The following is a 16,077-nucleotide window of genomic DNA, read 5'->3' on the forward strand; positions in this document are numbered from 1 at the left end:
CGGCGTCGATGGTGTTGTAATGGCAGATTTTTCACTTGGTTGCTAATGCTGAAAATAGCCGATCCACAACTCACAACTCACAAACTGTCACAAACCAACTATAAGTTTCGTTAGGACCCAAGGATTCCAAGGAATGCAGAGAGAGAGAGAGAGAGAGAGAGAGAGAGAGAGAGAGAGATCGAGACCCAGAAGCAGTGGCACAGGTACTTAACTTATTTACTTAAAAAGTAGTACAACGTAAAACAATGTACACACCTCACAGGGCGGAGAAGGCAGCGTGGGGGTATGACCCCCTCAGCCCTATGTTCCCTCAGCCCTATGTTCCCTCAGCCCTATGTTCCCTAAACCCTATGTTCCCTCAGCCCTATGTTCCCTCAGCCCTATGTTCCCTCAGCCCTATGTTCCCTCAACCCTATGTTCCTTCAACCAAGTGTAAAAGGGAGAAAACATAAGATAGGCGACCCAGGCATAGCACACTCGGCACAGAGATGAGATCACTTTTTCTCTTCTACTTTTCGATAATCTACAAGCACACTACTCTCCGTGGCACGTTGTGAGCTTGCAAATCAGCTGTCGAAAAAATGGGCAATCATTTTGAAAATTGTATTAACACAAATCCCCTCAGGGTCCCTGGCTGCAGGCACATAATCTTTCCAGATGGAGTTTCACAGCCAAATGCATATCAATACGGGGGTCCTCGACATTAACATTTGAGAAACACTGCCATATGTCTCTGTATAGATAATACATTTTAAATGTGTGGTGATATTGCCAAGCCTGATGCTCCTTTTCGGTTTCTATCTCGGTTTCTCAGTGATTCAGAGATTGAAGGGATTTTATTCATCACATGCTCTTCCTGTAGCCTACATATTGTATGATGTGCAGTGAAATGTTGGTGCGTGTGTACAGGATGAATAACTTTTCCCACTTTGGCACTATTCCCCCTGTGGGCTTTCACATGTGGTGGTGGCTGGAAAGACCATGGCCCACATGCCCTTTTCCCAAACATGTCCGTTGACTGCGTTGACTGTGTAAATTGTGAAGGGAAGAAGGTAGGAAGTCCGCACACCGTTCTTCAAGCTCCCAGTAGTTTTATTTAGGAATCAGCAATCAACGTTTCGACCCCTCCGGGTCTTCATCAGGAATGAGTATAGTATACAACAAAGTAGGCATGTTTTATATATGCTTTATTTTGTTTATATTTATTTTAATCTTTATATTGTGTATATAGCTTTAATCTCTATTATGCCTTTTTGTCCTTATGCCATGTCCTTTGATCTGTACTGCAATTGCTGTACCTTACCTGTATTATTGATTTGTTTATGGTTATCATTTGTAGGCTTAGTTGTTTCTTTGCTATTTATTGGTTTGCAGTTAATTATTTATTTTCCTGCACCATTGTTTCAGCCCACCCTAGACTCTATTCCATATTTATTGGTTCTACAAATGGCCTTAGTGCCTCAATATATCTTTTCCACTTGACTCTACTAATGTTGTATGTTGCACTAATGTTTGCTTATGTCAGTCATTTGACTACTCTGATTACCTTCATTGCAAAGACAGCTTGATTCCTGATTCCTAAATAAAACTACTGGGAGCTTAAAGAATGGTGATGCTACCTGATTGGATGTTCTCTAATATGTGAAGGGGTCTTCAATGTTTTTCAGCCCAAGGACCCCTTAGCCGAGAGTGAAGTATGAAGGGATCCCCACTATAGTATTGCCTACAATTTTGCAATACACATTTTAATTGACTTTAGTTTAGGACGGTTGTAAATTAAACATATTTCCCTTCCAACATTTATAATAATACAATATTTTTTTTATTAAAATAGGCAACGCACAAGGTTGTAGATTTGCTATTTTTGTGTGTTTGTGAAGACATAAAAAGTAAAAACCACAATGTGATTTTGAATGGTGCAACAGCCTGGCCGTTGCGTCGTGCAGCAGTCTGCACGGGGCATGACGCTACTGTAGGTATCGGGCTGTTCCAAGAGCTCGCCTCACACCTCGGTGGGCTGCCATGTGGAGCCGGGCTCCACCGCTGAGCTCCATCTGCTTACTGCTGGCACCAAGAGGCCCAGCTCTGAGGAGGTGCACTTCACTTCACCACCTAGCGCCTCCGCACTCCTTTTAGGTATACTCTGCGTCTAGAGGAAGTGCAAGTTCTCTGCCTTTTCTGGGTCAGAAGTACACATTTAAATCTTGAAAGTGTCCGTATATACCGTTCCTATTTATCTCATTTTTCAAGGTTTTAAAGAAAATCATTAATATAATCTAAAACCATATATCAATTCAGTTCAATCAAACGTTTTGACGTATTCTTGAAAAGTACCCTATACCTATTTCATTTTCACACACATATGAAATATAGACTTTAATGCAATGCTATTATTATTATTATTATTATTATTATTATTACTACTCAGTTGTTTCCACCCAGTTTTAGATGGCGGAGATCTCCAGACGCCTGGCAACGTGAGACTATCACTGTGAAGTCCAACCTGGTGGAAAACACCCCCTCCAATGTGGCCGTGCCAGCATTGGTAGGGGATGTAGGGATCTCCGTTGTTTGTCAGCCTGAATGGTGTCCCATTTCTTCTGGTTATCACACCAGGTTATGAAATATTCATGCTTCTGCGATACTTTCTTGAGCGGTCCTCTATTGTAGCAGGCTCTGGAGGGGAGGAGAGAGCTATATGGAGTCATTCTGGAACAGAGATGCTCAGGGTGGCCGTTGGAGTTTTCAAAGGGTTCCCTTGGGGTATCGCATGTTAAAACCACTCAGACACATAGATTCTACCAGGACATTTATACGATGCACTACCATATTGACGAATCCAAGACCATTAGCTACATAACTGTCAATACTGATAATAATGAAACAAAAGGGGGGAAAAAAGAAAGAAAACAATGTCCGTTGTATCAGTTTGACGGACATATTTGATTTATTAGTATAGAGTTAGACCTATATAGCTCTCTAGCTGTACTAATTACTGATGTCATTTTCATTGTGGCTACAGGGATGCAGTTCTCCCCAGATGGTTGGATAGTTGAATCAATTTAACAACGGAAGCTGAAATTACCCAGGACTGACTGACTCATTAAAACCCTATTAGTTCATTTTGGCATAATAATGGATGGCGATGATGCTATCAGGATCCTCCAGTCCTCTCGGTGGAGCAAGCAGGTGCTAACCATCGTCTGAGCATGGAGAAGAATTAAGCGCTGTCTGCTAAGGAAAAGGTCAATGGCGCGCGGAATGAGAAATGAGATAATGGCCGAAAACTGTCTGAAAATTGTGAAATCCCGTCTCCTTGTCAAAGAAAGCCAGCAGGATATTGAGTGTAGGCCTACTGTATGTAGATGATGGAACTAGGCAGCATAGTATAGTAGACCCCTGTTGAATAAATGAAAGGCTGGGTCATGCAGCAACACAATTAACGGTCATGTAGCAGGGCTAGTTTTGCGTCTACTGGCCTCTGTGCAAATGCATGACTGCACAGTGGCATCTCTCATCAGCATCTCAGCATCTTGTCCGGGACACACACCATGCAGCCGCCATGACTACAGCATGCAGCCAGACATTCAGATTAGGGTTCCAGGCAAAGGTCTGCTTATTATAAGCAACTTTTATTGGGCTTGTTTTCCTCTAAAGAGGCTTGTAAATATTCAAATTTGCGTGTTTCTTTTTTTAGGTTTTGAATTTTTTTGTGGGTGCTTGTTTCTAAAGTGTCGTTGCTTGCTTGGGCTTGCTTCAGTTGAACCACTTAAACCCCAATGGGATTTTCGAAAAATAGCCGATATACAAGCTTTGCCGTAGATCGGCATTGTGACACACTGGCGCACATATGAAAACGTGCAAGGACCACTGCCCTAAATCAACATTAGACAATCAGGTTTTACTGACCTGCCCTTTAGTCGCTTATTTTGCGCTTCTCTCTCGCAAATGGCACTTCTTTCAGGGCTTTTGATTTGTAAGCTTGTAAGCTGATGCGCCTACCTTAGCAGCCCCGACACTGTGCTGAGCCTTTTGTGGCCTTTATGATACCGCAGTGTGTGTGAGCGACAATTTAATCTCCGTCTTGACACCAGATCCCACTGATTGTCAAAAGGATCCCTGAAGAGACGGTGAAGTATTATCTGCCATGAGGGGAACTCCAGGCTATAAGAGCTGTGATCAATGGACGCTTAAGACGCCTCTGCACTGTGTTAGTGGACGTGCTGTACTGTATATGGCAAAACCTGAGGTGTCAGTCAGCTTACTGCTGTGGCTGCTCCCTTTAATAACAATTTAATAATAATTTGTTTGACAGCATTTTGATTTTAGTTTTAGTCCTAGTCTTTTGAGTAAAAAGTAAAATGTAGTTTTAGTCAATTTGAGTTATCTGACATTATTTGTGTTTGTCTAGTTTTGGTCGACTGTATTATCATAAGATTTTAGTGGACTAAATCTACAGTTGATTTAGTTTCTTAATTGATAGTGTTGTAATGGCTTATTTTAAACTTGGTTGCATGCTGAAAATAGATGGTATGCGCATGCATGAAGTGAGTGGCAAATGTGTAAAGTGGTAAAGTGAGTTTAATGTAATTTAACGTTGTTTAATGCAATCAGATAGGACATTTATGTTTGGATGTATGGGCTGTCAAGACCAGAAAGTAATTTTTTGCCACTCAGTAGGCGTTCCCGCATAACTTCCGGATATGATGATGCCACGTGCATACCCTATAGATCGACAAGCTCACAACGTGTCACGCTGCAACGTTGTGAGCTTTTAGATCTGCTATTTTTACGATTTTCAGAACAAACCTAAAATTATTTTTCTTTTAGTTCTACTGGATCTCTCCTCCACTAGTCCGTCCCAAGCATTCTTGAAAACAAAAAACAATGCCGATCCAGAAGCGTTAAAGGCAAAATTCTTCTTGACTTGCTCCATGAACTTGTGAAAGCTATCCTTCCAAGACCTCTCAGGCGCACACACACACGCACACGCACACACACACACACACACACACACACACACACACACACACACACGCACACACGCACACACACACACACACACACACACACACACACACACACACACATATATATATATATATACACACACACACACACACACACATTAGATTAGTACAGCTGAAAGGGAATTTAGCATGCTAACGCAACCCATTGACAGTTCATCGTGCATCATACCGCCAGCAGGAATGTAAAAGAAATGGTGCATTTGCCCTGCTATTTATAGGGCAACATCAGCCAAGTGTTTATCCAAGGACAGGAGACAAACATAAGTCAGTGACGCATTTGGCATCACACTAAAAAGAAAACTCAAAAGTCCCCATGCAGGGGTCCTATAGCTGCACTGGTCCAAGCTTCATGGCCTCCTAGACTTAATTAAAGGCCACAGGGTCACTGAAATCAGTGGCTTTCATCGTCCGCGAGCCATGAAGACACCATGAACTAATGAACTTTACTAATAATAATAATAATAATAATAATAATAATAATAATAATAATGAACTAATGAACTTTAGTTACTAGTTACTTTGTAGATTTAGATTATCATCATACTATAATTCTAACAATGTCTGTGTGTGTGTGTGTGTGTGTGTGTGTGTGTGTGTGTGTGTGTGTGTGTGTGTGTGTGTGTGTGTGTGAGTGTGTGTGTGTGAGTGTGTGTGAGTGTGTGTGTCAGAAACACCGCAGTATCTCCTCATTGCCTGCACCAATCGCTCCCACACAGGCATTGACCATATGAATATGGAGGGCGTAACAAAGCCCTTTTTTCGATTTGACACATTAATGATTAATAATGAATTTATTAGTGAATTAAAAATGCGACCTGGGCGCAGTACCCCCCACGGCCACCAGGGGGGGGGGGAATATCTCACAACGGGTAAGGGCTAGTTATTACAAAACATACATCTCGGCCATTTGAAAATAGCCGATCGGCACGATATCTTCTAGGATCGTCTTTGACTCCTGTTGTTGGTGCAACACTGGGGCGGCAGTGGCTCATGGGTAGAGTGGCTGGATGGTAACCGCAAGGTTGCCAGTTCAAACCTGGACTCCCCCAGAGACAAGTTAGTGTCAAGTGTCCTTGAGCAAGACACTGAACCCCTAATTGCTGCTGATATGCTGGTTGGTGCCTTGCATGGTTTCCGCCGCCATCGGTGTATGCATGTGTGTGTGAATGGGTGAATGTAATGCACAATCTAAGCGCCTTGGATAAAGGTGCTATATAGTAAATGCACCATTTACTCTCCTCCTCCCTGTCAGCTGACAGTAACATTGGTGTAGCTCAAACCAAAGCTTATGCAACAATGGCCAGTAGCCTCTTCAGCAATGATGCATAGATGATGCAGACCTCTGCATCGGCCACTAATGTGTGAGGGATGCAGGGCACTCTGCCCCATGAAGGGTACATGCAGGCAGCTTCAGCTAGAGACAAATCTGTACATGCTGCCCTGCAACCATAGCTGTGGTGTCACATTAAGCACAGCTCGATACCGCAGCATTGATTGCATATTCAATTCACCCTTTGTCAGTCTTCTGATTGGTCCCTGACTGACTAACCAGCAGGCTCTTTCTGCCTTGTTCCACCCTTGTTCCGCCTTGTTTATGTTGAATTGTCTAAAACATATTTTTTGGAAAAAAACTAAAAACAAACATGATATGCCCAGTCACCATGCTGCACCTGTGATGTTCCTTTTTGAGTGGTGCAACCACTCCTACATCCAGCTTGCAATGTCCGTGTACCTGTGTACCTGTGTACCTGTGTACCTGTGTACCTGTAACTATGAGCATGTGGTGTGCGCATGTGTGAAATTGGAACGAGAGAAGTATGTGACATGGCTGCCACCTGCTGGACGCAAACGATACAGAGAAGAAATTGGAACGATACAGAGAAGAAATTGGAACGATACAAAAAAAGATTAAAAATACTTAACGGCAACGCCGATTAGCGTCGTTTCGCACAGGTTTCCATGGTCTCCTAAAGCTGTTTTATGCATCTTTGAAACATCTCACCAACACTCAAGCAACCGCGCAGGTCTCCGTGAACAGACAAGGTAAAGCTGCGTCCTTAGTCCTATGGAGTGTGGAAAAAACTACGAGGGACCCTAGGGTACCGCCATCCAAAATTCAGAAAAGGTAACCGAGGGTCCCGAAAGGGGCTAGGGCGGGACTTGACAAATGGTGAATTCAATTATATTAAAGTGTCAAATCACAATAAGTTGTCTCAAGACACTTTACATGTAGAGCAGAGACCCGACAGAGATCCCACCCTAAGCAAGCAATTTTGGGACAATGGTAACGAAAAACTCCCCCTTAACTGGACAAAATGTCAAGCAGACCCAGACTCTAGATTGCCTCATCCATGTCGGGGGAAAGGTAGATACTGGGAGGAGAAAAAAAAAGAAAAGGAATGAATGAATGAAGAATACAGTAGCCTACAAGGCATACAAGGCAAATACAAGTAGTTGAAATAGGGTGATTTCCAGGGGTTCCCTGCAGCAAGCTGTGTTAAAATAGCAACAAAAAAAAATTAACCGATTTAACAGGTTTTTTTCTTCTTTTTTCTACTCAGCTAGCTGATCCACAAGCTGTCAATGCATCAAAATGTGATGCATCTACTAAATTAAATTACATCACTTAAATAACATATACAAATAAATACTGAAACAATTTGGAAAGATTTAAAATAAAACACAAATCTTCTATATTTTCAGAATGAGGTGGAGCCAGGCTAGCCCTATACACTACAACACCGACAAGAGTATTCTGCAGCGCTTCTTGATTATTCAACAGTCCCTGAAACGGATGCGAATAGGGCTGTAAAAAAAAATCGATTCGAGTTAGAATCGCGATTCTAATGCCGTCCGATTCAGAATCGATTCTCTTTATTTTATTTTTTTTGAATTTTTTTTTTTTTTTTTGCACAAATGTACCTGTACCTGACACCTTTGAACAGGTAGCACATGTAAGAGACGAACATAACCATATGACTAGACAAGCCAGTTTGGGTGTTTTGGTGGCACCTAAACCAAGAACAAATATTCTTAAATATTCTATTATCTATAGAGCAGTAATAGGTTGGAATGCACTACCAAAGTGTATAACCAATACAAATACAAAATTCATCTTTAAAATCAAGTTAAAAGAACACCTTATGTAAATCATACTGCAGTAACCCTGGGATAATAATAATTCAAATGTATAATGTGTTGAAAGTGATTTTTTTGCTATGTTTTTCTTTGTTTTTTATTTCTCCTATGTTTTTTTTTTTTTTTTACTATGTTTTATTTTGAGTTAGTGTTTGTAAACAATTGTAAGTATTGCCTTTGTTAAATGTTAAATGTTTGTCTGTGTCGGACCCCAGGAAGACTAGCTTTTGTCAAGGCAAAAGCTAATCCTTAATATAAACAATAAACATTAAACTACAAGAGTGTGTATGAATACAAGAGGAGAACGACATGCACACATAGACATCAAAGGGGGCTTCAGCCCCTGCCCTTTTACCCGTCTGTAAAACAACTGCCCTCTCCAGACCACGAATGCAGCGTTTACTACATGGTCCTCTCCATGCCATGTAGGAAGGAAGGCAGCATTCTAGGAGAAAAGTCTCCTGAACTTGAACACAGTATTTTACTATTTTGCGTTGAACTAATTTGTTTCTAAATCCATGTCGTTACACCTGCATCTCCACTAGCTAAAGAGTGCAGGGTTGCGCCCCGAAAATAGCTGATCTACAAGCTCTCAACGCGTCGCAGCGCGACGCGTTGAGAGCTCTGCTATGAGATCTGCTATGAGATCTGCTATGAGATCTGCTATTTTCGCTATGTTTTTGGCCAAAAGTGCCCTCTTACGGGATTTCAGCCCCTGCCCCTCTGACACTCTCTGCACGTCCCTGCTATATACTTTTATATACTTTCATATACATCATACGACGCACCATAGCTGATCTACAAGCTCACAACGCAGGCTGAGAGAAAAACAAGAACATCACAATGAAACTATTCTGCATGCTGACATGAGAGACTAAAAAACAAACGTGTGATCTACTTGAGGTCACACAACTCAGCAGTGCACCCAGTGGAGCAAAGCTCAATTCCAGCATGGAGGTTGTGTGTGAACGTGGCGCGGACGGTGTGGAGGAGAGTCATGGTGTCGTCAGACACGCTGTAGAAGGACAGAGTACCTGCACTGTGGTCCAGGTACACTCCTACTCTGGAGGAGGACACACGGCATGGGATGAGAGTAACAATGCCTCTGTGTCTGATAATATAACCTTCGCTGGTACGCCCTAGACACCATGATTTATCATTGTACCCAAATACACATTCAAGACCAGACCCTGTTCTGCTGATATCTTTATATGAGACTGCTGCAGCAGCATATACACTGATCTCTACCTCCCAGTACCAGCGTCCACTCAGAGCCTCTCTACTCAGAACCTGACACCAGTCAGTGAAACTCTGATCAGGATGTGATTGTGATTCGTTCATCCTTGTTACTTTCCTGTTCCCTTTAGACAGAGACAGGTATTGATGAGCTGTGTTTGGATCCAGTGTGATCGGACACGAATACTGTAAGAACTCAGCTCTGGTCTTGGGTTCTGCTGGTGCTGACGGTGAAACCAGTGGCGGATTTACCAATCTGGGGGCTCCCAGCAAAGCTGAGGCGGGGGGGCTGAGGGTGGGCCGCGGGCGGACGGCGGGCGGGGGGAGGGTGGGCCGCGGGCAGACGGCGGGCGGGCGGCGGGGGCCCCCCGCCTTGGGGCTCTGCACAACTGCGTGGTCTGCGTCGTGCAATAAACTGTCCCGGAGTGAAACATCCACCCTGTTCACTGTCTCCGAGACGTTTGTCCCTTCCTCTGTGAGAATGTCCTCAAGCTTGTCCCTCATCCTGGACAAAGCCAGAGTCACATCTTCAAAGTGTCTCAGAGGACGGACATGGCTGCTGACTGGGTGTGTAGAGTCACCGGTGGTCGAGAGGGAGGAGGTGTAACGCTGTAGGAAACGGATGTGATCCTCTGTGAGTGAGAGCTGCTCCAGCTCAGCATGTCTCCTCCTCAGTTCAGTGACCTCCTGCTCCGCACGCCTCCTCAGTTCTTCAGCATGACTCACTTGGCGTTCCTGCTGGTCTCGGATCAGCTGCCTCACCTCAGATCGTCTTCTCTCCATGGAAGAGATGAGCTCAGTGAAGACGGTGTCGCTGTCCTCCACTGCTCTGTCGGCACCGTGGTTAATGGACTCCACCTCCTGGTGAAGCCCCTTCACGTCTTTCTCTCTCTCCTGGATTCTCTGCCAGATGTTCTGCTGACTCGTATCGAGCTCTTTCTGTCTCTCGGCCCGTTCTGCTGCAGCTGAGATGGTATCGTGACCTTTGTGTTCGTCCATGGAGCACAGAGAGCAGATAAGCAGCCGATCGGTACGACAGAAAGCCTTCTTCACTTCGTCGTGACGAGAGCAGATGTTCTCCTGAAGCTCTCCGGAGGCTTGGACCAGCTGGTGTCTCTTAAAGGCAGGAGACTGATAGTGAGGCTGGAGGTGAGTGTCACAGTAAGAGACCAGACACTGAAGACACGTCTTCACAGCTTTCAGTCTCCTCCCAGTGCAGACGTCACAGGCCACATCTCCAGGTCCAGCGTAGCAGTGATCAGGAGGAGCAGCTTGGAGTCCTGTTGATATAGATTGACATACATGTATTTTTCAATCTGATAGAAATGTATTTCATTTGTATGTGCCTGTACCCTCATATTTGGTAGCCTACTGTAACAGCATGTCTCCGCTGCCTGATAACTATTGTTTTTGTTACCGCCTATCTTTGTTACCGTCTATCTGCCTAACACTCAATCGGTGTTAGATTATTATTGTTTCCCCTCAAAATATCCTGACACACTTGTTGTTAGCCTTCAATATTCTTGTAATAAGACATTTCATCTCTTTATTGGTTTATAAATGTACATCTGACAGACAGTGAGTGAGCTGTATTTACAAGATAACTTAAATCATTCTCACCTGTCTTCCTCAGGGTCTCCACCACCTCAGCCAACATGGTGCTTTTCTTCATAACAGGTCTTGGGTTGAAGACGTGTCTGCATTGTGGACAGCTGAACCTCCCCCTCTGGTCGTCCTGGTTCCAGTGTACCTCGATACACCTGCTGCAGTAGCTGTGTCCACAGGGAACAGTCACTGGATCCTTCAGTAGATCCAGGCAGATAGAACAGCACAGCTGTTCCTGATCCAGTTGAACTCCCTGCTGCGCCATTTCTGTCTGTCTGTCTGCCTGCCTGCCTGCCTGCCTGCCTGCCTGCCTGCCTGCCTGCCTGCCTGCCTGCCTGCCTGCCTGCCTGCCTGCCTGCCTGTCTGTCGACTGACTTAAGGTTGGTTTAACACATGATACGAGAGATCAGATATAATAACCAGAATATCTGGTTATTGGTTCCTCAGAGGTCACATGAGATGAGACATCCTTTCTGATTGGTTCGTACGGACAAAACCACACTGAACCTTGTCCCTTGTATTTCTATTGCGCTGATAAGAAAAGGCTTGTCAGGAATCTGGTTCAAGGTTCCTCTTTATTTCCTTGTGTACAGCAGGAGATTATAACACATGCATTATATCTTGGGTTCAGGTACATACGATTAAAATTCAGTCGAATTCAGAGCCCAATGCGAACAAAAATAATAGCGTGGGTACCGAGGGCGAACAGGGTTTTATCCTCGGGTTGAGTACAGAGTGACGTAGAGGGTGCGCTGTGACTGGCCAGTCGCTGTGATTGACAGTTTAACCTTAACCTCAGTAAAACTATACCTAAACCTAACCCTAACCTTAACCTCGGTAAAACTATACCTAAACCTAACCCTAACCTTAACCTCAGTAAAACTATACCTAAACCTAACCCTAACCTTAACCTCAGTAAAACTATACCTAAACCTAACCCTAACCTTAACCTCAGTAAAACTATACCTAAACCTAACCCTAACCTTAACCTCAGTAAAACTATACCTAAACCTAACCCTAACCTTAACGTCAGTAAAACTATACCTAAACATAACCCTAACCCAAACAAGGGACTAAATTATTTTCGCTCCTATGCCACCAAAATGTGGAACGCCCTACCAACAGTCATTAAGACATGTGAATCCCTTGACTCCTTCAAAACCGCTCTCAAAGGCCACCTACGGATGGCTGCAATTCGAAACTGGCCTCTGTAAAATCTGAATCCCCCCCCCTTTCCCCTCACTGTATATGTATCTTTTCCCTTTTTGCTTCCTATATGATGAATTCCTGTTCTGTTCTTTAACTACATAGAAGTGTCTATTTGTATGTCTCTAAATGTTTTGATGAATTGAACAATGTGGACCCTGTTGTAAACAAGTGTAATGCTTAATTGGGTCGTCCACTCACAGTTAACAGTCTTTGTATTGAGTTTGTGCTTGAAATGTACTGTAGAAATAAATATTTCAATCAATCAATCGAAACCTTAACCTCAGTAAAACTATACCTAAACCTAACCCTAACCTTAACCTCAGTAAAACTATACCTAAACCTAACCTTAACCTTAACCTTAACCTCAGTAAAACTATACCTAAACATAACCCTAACCCTAACCTTAACCTCAGTAAAACTATACCTAAACGGCTAAACCTAACCCTAACCTTAACCTCAGTAAAACTATACCTAAACCTAACCTCAGTAAAACTAACGCAGTGGCTGAGGGGCGTTTCAAAGAACCCAAATCCGAGGATTAAACCCTTTTAGCGTACCGAGGCTACAAAACATTTGACCTGGAGGACTTTGTGGTCGAGGTCAAATGTCAGACTGCTATTTTTTTTGCCTATTTTTTTTTAAAGGCCAAAGCTAAAATAAAGAGGCTTTCTTTTCCTGGGTCTAAGCTAAGGCCTCATTCACACATAAAAGACAGGGTGCTCTCTCGCTGTCCTTGGAGGAGGAGGGGGGGGGGGGGCAGAGCAGCTCGCACTTCATTTCCAACGGGAGTCAGGTGGTTTTGACGAGACAAGCTTGCTCCATTGCTCCATGGCTGTCTTCATGCCCTCCGCCCCCCCCCATGGAGCGAGCAGGGAGCAAGCTTGCCTCGTCAAAACCACCTGACTCCACGTGACACCAAAGTAGACTTTCTTCATCACAAAACCGTCTTTGTATTGGTGAGTAGCGAAATCACTGTTTTTATTTAAAACCGTCTTTGTATTGGTGAGTAGCGAAATCACTGTTTTTATTTAAAACCGTCTTTGTATTGGTGAGTAGTGAAATCACTGTTTTTATTTAAAACCGTCTTTGTATTGGTGAGTAGCGAAATCACTGATTTTATTTTTAAATATATTTTTATCCCACAATTTGTAACCCATTTTTCACCCCTATGTCAATCATCTAATGTGATCCTGGGCTCTACACACCCTCCACCAACCTGGGGAGAGCAACGGACTTGAACTCATGCTTCCTTCATGCCTGAGTGTCCAAGTTGCTCCTTTACACCTGACAGGGGGGAGTTTCCCTGGTTGGACGTAGCGCGTGGAAGGAAGTTAGTTGACTCCACATGTAGTAACGGATGGGTTATTAGTTATTATTATGTGTCCTTATTAGTGTAGTGTAGTGTAGTCAACACGTTATGGCTCATACACACTGCCCGGTATTTGCTCCGATTATGCTGTCGGGGAGCATTTTTGGCGCTGGCCGACAAAACCGCTGATCTGACGTTAAGCGGTGCCCAAAAGGTAGATCAGGATCTACCAGTATAGATCACAAAGGCTTTGCAGTTAGACCACATGACATGGCCCTAAAAATATATATAATTTTAATATAAAAAACGATTTTTGCATCTGCCGCTTGAGATGACCTGAGATGACTTGATTGATTGACATCAAAAAGGGCCTGTCAGCTCAAACACACAATGCAATAGTTGTTGTTGCGTACAATCATCAGTAGCAAAGTCAAATACCAAAAATTAAAACCCTACCATTTCCATTCCCCCCCCTCTATTTCCCATTCCATGTGCGTTTATAGTTCTCTGGCCTCACACACACACACACACACACACACACACACACACACACACACACACACACACACACACACACACACATACACACACACACACACACACACACACACACACACACACACACACACACACACACACACACACACACACACACACACACAGTATTGGCAACAATTTTGGGGCCAATACGAGCTTATGTGGGGGCAAATATGGGCTTGTGGGGGGCCAATAAGGGCTTGTGTGGGGGGCAAACAAGGGCTTATTTGGGGGGCAAATAAGGGCTTATGTGGGGGCCAATAAGGGCTTGTGTGCAGGGGGCCAATAAGGGCTTATGTGGAGGGCCAATAAGGGCTTATGTGGAGGGCCAATAAGGGCTTATGTGGGGGCCAATAAGGGCTTGTGTGGAGGGCCAATAAGGGCTTGTGTGGGGGGGAAATAAGGGCTTATGATAATTCCACTATCATAATGAATTATCTTTTAATGCACTGGCTGCCATCAGTCAGTTTTAGTTTCAGACTAATGAAAACATATTGCTTATTTTACTGTCCAATGACATGAAATGGCACAAGGGACGGACTCCACAAAAAGACCACCCCCAAAAATCTGCGCGCTATTGTGTAACTGTAGCTTGCATACTCGTGGAGTTATGACACTAAACGTAAGTTGTGTCCCAAATGGGGGGAATAAAACAGTTAAATCGACAGTGTCACGGGGCAACCCGTGCCCTTTATACAAAGACACATGAAACTGCTTTCTATAACATGCAAGGAGTAAGGACTAATGTTTTAAACGTGTGTAGTGAAAACTGTGTGCTCACTGATTGTTTGCTAATTGTCTCTCCTGCACGGCTGGTGGCATTTCCCTTGATTTAGGAAGGGGCCAAGTGCTAGGCAGAGGAGGGGTGTCTCCTTATGCTTTGAGTAATTGTCATTGAGTTTTCATTCTGATTTAGACTTGTTTAATTGTATCACATTATTGAGAATGTTTAGGTTACTGTTTATTCAAGGTGGTTGGAAGTATTTATATTAGTGAAGTATTTGAGAAGAAATGTGCTAATTGAGTCTGTGCCCAATGGTAGGATCCACTCCTGTTTAAAGGAGGCTGCAGGGACAGGCTAGTTAGTAGTGGTGGGAACTTTCGTTCTTTTCAGTGAACGGATCGGTCGTTTGTTCATTCACTAAAATGATTTGTTCATTTCGTTCATTTCGGTCCTGTACTATAGGATCCGTACGGACCATACTCTTCTATGGCACGGACCCACCAGTCACTCGAACGAGTCGTTCAATCATTGGCCGAGCCAGGCCGATCGTCCTTCCAGGCTATGGGATTTTCTCTGGGAGGGATGGGGTCTAATCTCCTCTTGTGCGGCTGAGAGTAGCCATTTTTCCCCTGCGGTCTATGGTAGTAGCATAGTAGCACTGTCAATTAGCATCGGACATTTGCGCTCGTTATAGCTAAATACAGTATTAAGAAATTATGAATTATGATCGAAAATCTCAGTTACAATGAAACTGAATGGAGGTGTTTTTTTTAAGGGTAACTGTTCCGTTTTGGCAGAGTCAGACGATCCGCGATGTCAACACCAGTCACTCCTCCCAGTCACCCCCAGGCATGATGCCTTCTACCCGGGCATAATTTCCTCTTTACATCCCCTGTCTTCTGGGACCACCAGAGCTCCAATAGCTATAGCAATTATCACAATTTAAATAAATAAGCATATTAAAACTATTTCACATTAACAATGTTGGTAAAACTAAGATATTTGAGGGGAAATATATAATTTATATCCACAAAAATAAATATTATCATTGATTAACTCCATTTCTCTACCCTCCATCCCTTTAGTTTCCATGTTTTTTTTTTGATTGATTGATTGAAATATTTATTAACAGTTTGCAGAATTTACAGTACATTTCAAGCACAAACTCAATACAAAGACTGTTAACATTGCATAATATTGCATTACTGTCGTTGCCTTGCTTTTCTTTTATTCTCCATTGTTCTGTAAAGCACTTTGAGCATTTCATGTCATGAAAGGTGCTATACAAA

General features: G+C 43.4%; 1 protein-coding gene across 1 annotated transcript; it reads right to left on the minus strand.

Annotated features, from left to right (window-relative positions):
• Positions 1 to 8,962: 8,962 nt before the first annotated feature.
• Positions 8,963 to 11,293, minus strand: ftr64 (finTRIM family, member 64). Its single transcript, XM_083757683.1, has 3 exons — positions 11,025 to 11,293; positions 9,821 to 10,684; positions 8,963 to 9,628 (listed from the first exon to the last, which is right to left on the minus strand). The coding sequence occupies exons 1-3, from the start codon at positions 11,272 to 11,274 to the stop codon at positions 9,063 to 9,065; spliced, it is 1,680 nt and encodes a 559-aa protein (XP_083613809.1). The 5' UTR covers positions 11,275 to 11,293; the 3' UTR covers positions 8,963 to 9,062.
• Positions 11,294 to 16,077: the final 4,784 nt, after the last annotated feature.

The sequence above is a fragment of the Protomyctophum parallelum genome, assembly GCF_964188405.1.
Source record: "Protomyctophum parallelum genome assembly, chromosome: 22".
NCBI classification, from domain to species: Eukaryota; Metazoa; Chordata; class Actinopteri; order Myctophiformes; family Myctophidae; genus Protomyctophum; species Protomyctophum parallelum.

Excerpts from the sequence above, each read along its gene's own strand:
- ftr64 (XM_083757683.1), bottom strand. The coding sequence starts at position 11,274 with ATGGCGCAGCAGGGAGTTCAACTGGATCAGGAACAGCTGTGCTGTTCT. Across the intron at positions 10,685-11,024 it reads GGAGACCCTGAGGAAGACAG|GACTCCAAGCTGCTCCTCCT; the intron begins GTGAGAATGATT and ends CTATATCAACAG. Across the intron at positions 9,629-9,820 it reads GGATGTTTCACTCCGGGACA|CACCAGCAGAACCCAAGACC; the intron begins GTTTATTGCACG and ends TTTCACCGTCAG.